This window comes from Helianthus annuus, chromosome 5 (genome assembly GCF_002127325.2).
Source record: "Helianthus annuus cultivar XRQ/B chromosome 5, HanXRQr2.0-SUNRISE, whole genome shotgun sequence".
Lineage (NCBI taxonomy): Eukaryota > Viridiplantae > Streptophyta > Magnoliopsida > Asterales > Asteraceae > Helianthus > Helianthus annuus.
This window is the reverse complement of record NC_035437.2, coordinates 148780463-148783129: the sequence shown is the minus strand read 5'-3', so window position 1 is coordinate 148783129 and position 2667 is coordinate 148780463. Positions and strand designations below refer to the sequence as shown.

The 2667-nt window shown below is 38.6% G+C and overlaps 1 protein-coding gene across 1 annotated transcript; it reads right to left on the bottom strand.

Annotated features, from left to right (window-relative positions):
• Nucleotides 1–373: 373 nt before the first annotated feature.
• Nucleotides 374–1237, bottom strand: LOC110943761 (uncharacterized mitochondrial protein AtMg00310-like). Its single transcript, XM_022185496.1, has one exon. The coding sequence runs from the start codon at nucleotides 1235–1237 to the stop codon at nucleotides 374–376; it is 864 nt and encodes a 287-aa protein (XP_022041188.1).
• Nucleotides 1238–2667: the final 1430 nt, after the last annotated feature.

Sequence of the window (2667 nt, the reverse complement as noted above, 5' to 3'; positions counted from 1 at the left end):
CATCTCTCCCAAACTAGTTCTTTGAACTTTGATCTACTTTTCAGCCACAAGAACGTATCTTCTTTGATGTCGTCGATTATTTTGCTTCCTTCTCTGGTGCCTCCTTTGAACTCCTTTTCGTTTCGTGTCTTCCAAAGGTTCTATATCGTTGTTTGAAAGACCAGTTTCACTATTTTCTTCCATTCCTTTGATCCAGCCAATCCGTCCGGGTATTCTATCATCTTCTTGCATGTACTCACGTCCGCAGTAGCCGGTAGTTTCAGCCACACAAGGATTTTCCGCCAGACTATTTTTGACTTTATACATTCATATATTAGATGCTCCACTGATTCCCCCATCAATCCACATCTTGAGCAGAGATCATTTTCCATTGTTATACCTCTTTTTTTAGTTCTTCTTTTACCGCTATTTTTCCGATGGCTGCCCTCCACGTGAAGTAGTTTATCTTTGCCGGCGCCCATGTGTTCCAATGATTCCACTGTTCTTCTGGTTCAGTTATGAGTTGTTTGTCGATCAGCCTTTTGACCGCTGCTACTGAGAACGTCTCCCATTTATCGCTCTTCCATCCCCATCGGTCCGCTGCAATATCAATTTTTGTTTTATTTAACTCGTTCCACATACCCGACCATTGCCTCCATTCTTCATCGTTATTTGGTGGTCTTCTCCACTCGATGTTCCAATGAGTTTCGTTTCCTACCTTTGTTCCATGTTTCGCCACAGTTTCTTGCTTGTTTTTTGCGATCTTATATAATTCAGGGTATCGGTCTCTAAGTGGTAACTCACCTGCCCAATTGTCCAGCCATAGTTTGATCTTTTTCCCATCTCCTATTTTCGCCACCAATCTTTCCTTCAAGTTTATACTTTTTTTGCTGAGTTCGTTGTAGGAGCCTGTTATATCTTTCCATATTCCGGTAAACCTTTTGTTTACTGGAATATATTTGTGGTGCCTTTTATTTTCGTGTATTGCTGTTACGACTTTTGCCCATAATGCTTCCTGGTTTGTTTTGTATTTCCAAGCCCACTTTACTAATAGTGCTAGATTCGTGTTTCTCAAATCCCCTATCCCGAAACCGCCGTATTCTCTAGGTCTAACCATTGTTTTCCATGCAATCCAACAAATCTTATTTTTGCCTACTTTCGATCCCCAAACAAAATTCCTCCGAATTGCTTCTAGCTTTTGGATAACTTTCTTTGGTGCTAGAAACATTGACATGTAGTAATTCGGAAGTGCTCCCATAACCGCTTTTGCTAATACCAATCTTCCGGCAAATGATAGACAATTCGCTTTCCAAGACGAGGTTTTAGTAGTGTCACGTTTTGTCAGATTTAGTGGAGTTTTAGTCCAATCCAATTTATACACTATAGATTATCGGCCCATGTGCATTTGTTTAAAAAAATATAAGTCAGTGCAATCCATTGTTTGTTGAAGGATTAGTGGATATTGAGGTCGAATAAGAAGTCATTGGTAAATAAGGGTGTCAGTCCACTAAAGCTATTCGGCCCAATCAAGAATTTTAATTAATCTAATTTGTTTGAAAAGAATTAGTTTGTCGGACAATATGCTTTGACGATAGCAGCCCATGTGAACAATCTTCTTCGGCCCAATCACAAAAGGAATTTAAAGTGTGTCAGTTGGTTTTGTTAAAATAAAAAATTACATGTGATCTGAATTGTTTCAGTCCACTAAAGATATTAAAGTATTTGTTTTGGACGGCCTACTCATTTTGTGTATTGTCAATTTGGTGATTTCTAGGCCCAATGAGAATTTACAAATTAATGATGTCTGCCACAATCAAGTGTTGGTGCAATGGGAATTAAGTAGTAATCATTGTTTTCGGTCAAAGTTAGTGGATTTTGAAGCCTAGTCACTTGTCGGATAAGTGATTTTATAGGTCCAATCAAAGTTGTTGATAGTTAAAGGCCCAATGTGTTGTCAGCAAATGTGAATCAACTGTCAATGTAACTGTCCACTAATTCATAGTTGCGACCCTATCAAATATATCGCATTGTCAAGAAGCTCTCGGCCCATGTTTCATTATTGTCAGCCCATATATTTAGCCCAAGAATTCTCATTTCTATTATTTTGTTAAAGATCCAGTTCACTTGAATTTTAAACCAGATCGGTTGGAAGTCAGGCAAGGTCGTTTGAAAGTCCATCAGTTCGTTTGTAGTGAATCTGGTCATTTGAATTTAATCCGGGTCATAGTAGTTCGCATATTTTGACAACAAACTCAATTCACATCAAATTCAGTCTGCACAGCGTGTCAATCTTAAGTCCGCTCAGAATACTCATCAGTTCGAGTGTTTCAGTTCGCATAGAGTATCAGTTTGTTTCAGTTAATTGATAAGTGATTAAACTGATTGTGTTTTGTTTGTTTGTGTACTGCAGGTGATACAAGTGTGAAACATGGATACTGAGTTTTACAACGCGTTTGCTACAACCCCTGCTAGTCCGTCTGACATTACAAAGACTATGACAATGGAGAATGAAACCGGAACAATGCAAAAACCCCCGAAACTTATGGGAATTGAAGATTATCATGGATGGAAGAAACGTTTCGAGAATTGGGTGCAGGCGAATCATCTAAAAGCTTGGGAGAGCATCGAAACTGAATATGTTAGACCACAAAATGCTATGAGAGTTGATAAAATCATTTTTGAATTCAG